Source organism: Arachis ipaensis, chromosome B05, assembly GCF_000816755.2.
Source record: "Arachis ipaensis cultivar K30076 chromosome B05, Araip1.1, whole genome shotgun sequence".
NCBI classification, from domain to species: domain Eukaryota; kingdom Viridiplantae; phylum Streptophyta; class Magnoliopsida; order Fabales; family Fabaceae; genus Arachis; species Arachis ipaensis.
Window position 1 is genome coordinate 146,644,239 of NC_029789.2, and position 3,472 is coordinate 146,647,710.

The 3,472-nt window shown below is 35.2% G+C and overlaps 1 protein-coding gene across 1 annotated transcript in view; it reads left to right on the forward strand.

Moving 5' to 3' along the window:
• The window catches only part of LOC107644807 (protein IQ-DOMAIN 14), a 4,858-nt gene continuing 1,386 nt past the window's right edge, over positions 1-3,472 (forward strand). Inside the window, exons 1-2 of the mRNA XM_016348732.2 lie at positions 1-546; positions 3,260-3,457. Of these exons, the coding sequence (XP_016204218.1) occupies positions 187-546; positions 3,260-3,457 (558 nt within the window). The 5' untranslated portion in view covers positions 1-186. The remainder of the gene's footprint in view (positions 547-3,259; positions 3,458-3,472) is intronic.

Below are 3,472 nucleotides of genomic sequence, written 5' to 3' on the forward strand. Positions count from 1 at the left end.
CAAAACTCCATATAAGAGTTCCACACTTCCCCAAACTCTTCTATCTCCAATCTCCTTGTCCTCCAAAAAAGTAAATAATCTTTCATTCTAAAATCTAAATTCTTTTCGTTTACTTGCTTCCTTCTCTCTCTCTTTCTCAGTCAAAATTTTCTACTAATGAGCTGAGAGTGGAAAACACATATCATTATGGGGTTTCTCCGGCGACTCTTCGGCGGCGGAGGAAAGAAGAACCACCACCATACTCCGCCGCCGGGAAAGGAAAAACGGAGCTGGAGCTTTGTGAAACAAAGCACCAGAGACAACAAATCCAACAACAATAACGGCTATGACAACTTCACCGACAACTTGGACCCCAACAGGCACGCCATCGCCGTCGCCGCCGCAACCGCCGCCGTAGCTGAGGCAGCTCTCGCAGCCGCACATGCCGCAGCAGAGGTTGTCAGGCTCACCAGCGGCGGCGGGGCCGCCACGCCGGCGCAGGTTCAACTCCGGCTGGCGGAGGAAATCGCCGCCGTGAAAATACAGTCGGCGTTCCGTGGTTACTTGGTAAATTTCAGCTTTTATTTTTTTTACCAGAATGTCCTCGGAATCATGAACATAGAATAATGTTGTTATGCTGAGTTTTTTCTTGTTTTTTCTTTGCATGGTTTTCTGGATTCACCTCTTCTTCTTTTTCAAAATAATATTTATTATTATTATTATTATTATATTATTATTATTTTTTTTTACTAAAGATAGGAGACTCGAACCCACAATCTCTTAATTGAGTATCGAGAGACTATGACATTTGAGCTATAACTCATTGGAATTATTATTATTATTATTATTATTATTATTATTATGTGTTCTTAGCGGGACTACTAATTTCAAACATATTGACACACTCTGTGAATCATGATGTATGCTCACTTTTCGTTTGTTAATCAATTTTTTAATTGAAGGGAGTTTCTAATTATTATTAGTATAATCGTATTTTATATATTTTTTAAACTGTTTCTCTGTGGCTGCGATAATCAAATTTCAAAATGTCACATCTATCTTCGTTTTTCCGAATATTATTATTATCTTGGGAGAAAGTTAATGGACCCAAAGTTAATAATTACCTGCTTCGGAGAAAGTTAAAATCTTATACCAAATTCTCTTAATTGTTGATGTTTGTTAGATAAGAGTTTTTATTTTCTGAGAAGAAATCTAGTATCCAATTATTTTCGATTAACATTCAATCAACTTTATTTTTACTTTTCATTTCTTGATTATTAGTTTTAAAAAAAATGGTTGATTTCTTAGGCAGGCCCTTAATTTCCTTCAGAAATTGCTGGTTAAAAATACATAATAAGTAAAAGTGTTTTTATAGAAATTTATTTTTTTAAAAAATTGTGTTACTAATCACTTTTTTTAATATATATTCTTAAGCAATATGCTTTGAATAAAACTTTTGTTGATGGTTGGATTCTGGAAAGTTCATTTTGTTTGTCCGCGCTTTCGGATGCGCCGACAAATTTTGTGCATGTTATCATTTCAATATATTTGGTCATCAAACTACGTTTTTCTCTTATTATTATTATATAAAACATTGGTTTATCTTATCATGTGGTGATGAAGTTAACCCTTGTCCAAAGATAATACTAATTGTTGTAAGATGAGCATTGGTAGGAATTGAAGTGAAGTAAGGTCTCTTTCTGAAAAGGGACCACAGTTAATGAAGACTAGTAGTGCTTAATTTATCTTAATTTTTTTTTCATTAAATGAAATCACAGTATTGAGTGCCACATGTATTGTTGTCACATGCTAGCTGCATTATTTCGTGTATTGTGTTTTTGTTCTGCCCTGTGTCCTGTACTTGGGAGTTGGGACCCCATTGTAAGTGATGTTGGTCCTCATGGTTTTACAGTGAGAAATGGGAAGAGAGTAGTACTAGACTACTAGTATTAGGATTGTGTGATAGAAATCTAGGAATTATATGATTCATTCATACCAAAAGGGCTTGTAGAGTAGGTGAAGCCAATAAAATCTAACTGGGAAAAATGGGAGCCTTGTGTGTGAATATTGTCATCTTAGTTAAGATTGGCCCCACATACTTGGCTACTTATGATACTTTACTTTCCTTTTGCCAAATTAGAATGTCCCTTTGTACCCAAAAATAACACCCAACTTGTAGTGGCCCTCCATGCGCCAACCCATGCATCATCATCCATGTCTTAGGTGCTAGCTAGCTACTTTATTGTATAAAAGAGTGAAGTGATGCAAATATTATTTCTCTTTTACTAATTACTAAAAGAGTGAAGTGTTAAAATAGTATTGAAAGATAAGGAAAATCGATCCATGAAAAATTGAATATTTGTCTGATTTATACGCAAAGTTTTAATTATCTAACAAAATAATCCTGTCAAAAAGTCAAATTATTGATCGGATGAATATGTCAACCAGAATTCATTTTTGGAACATATTTGACAAATACATTCGGCCTTTTATGTGTTATTTTTGGTCTTTTACTCATAAGTGAATGTAAGAATAGGAGATTCACGTGCATGATGGTAACTACTAACTACCGTTCATTTTGGTTGGGTAAGGGGTATGAAAAGGTTATGATTTGTGATTTGTGAACAAGTTGTTTCTTGTCATTTGACAAGTGAAAACCAAAAGGGTTTACTAATTTACTTACTTTTTTGAAGGGGGGAAAAAGTTGATGTTCTAACCTTCACGTGAAACTTGAACGAAGTAAACACTTGTTAAGGATACTATTATAGTAACATGTTAGGCTGTAAAGCATTACTTTCTTTTCTTATAGTGTTCAAACATAGCAAGGCTACTATGTTAATTAACCTTAGTTATTTATATATGTCTTCTCCTTTTGCCATCATGCTCATTATTTCGTGTCATGTCAAGGTGGGGAATGTGACACAAGGAATGATATATCAATAAGGGGTGACTTTACACTATGTATTTGTGTTTCTTAATCATTACCTCCATAACCCCCTAACCCACCATTCTCTCTCTAATGTCCTTTTCCTTTGCTTTTAATATTCTATACCTTTTTGACATTCCATGCTTATCTATAGTACCCTATCTTGTATATCTTATTATTGTTTTAGACTCATGGTAGTGATCTCACAAATGGGAATCATAATATTTAATTTGGACAACCCTCTTCTACCAGCTCTTTTGATATATATTTAATTAAAATATGATATTGTTAATCCTATACTTAATTTGCCTAATTCAGTTATTCATTTCTTCTTGGATCTTTTGAATGTTGAAGGCAAGGAGGGCATTGAGAGCACTTAAAGCATTGGTGAAGTTACAAGCACTGGTGAGAGGCCACATTGTGAGGAAGCAGAGTGCGGATATGCTGAGGCGCATGCAAACTTTGGTGCGCCTCCAGGCTCGTGCACGTGCGAGTCGCGTGCACTTGTCTGACAACATGCCTTCTTTCAAGTCTTCACTTTCTCATTACCCTGTAAGCCTAAACATG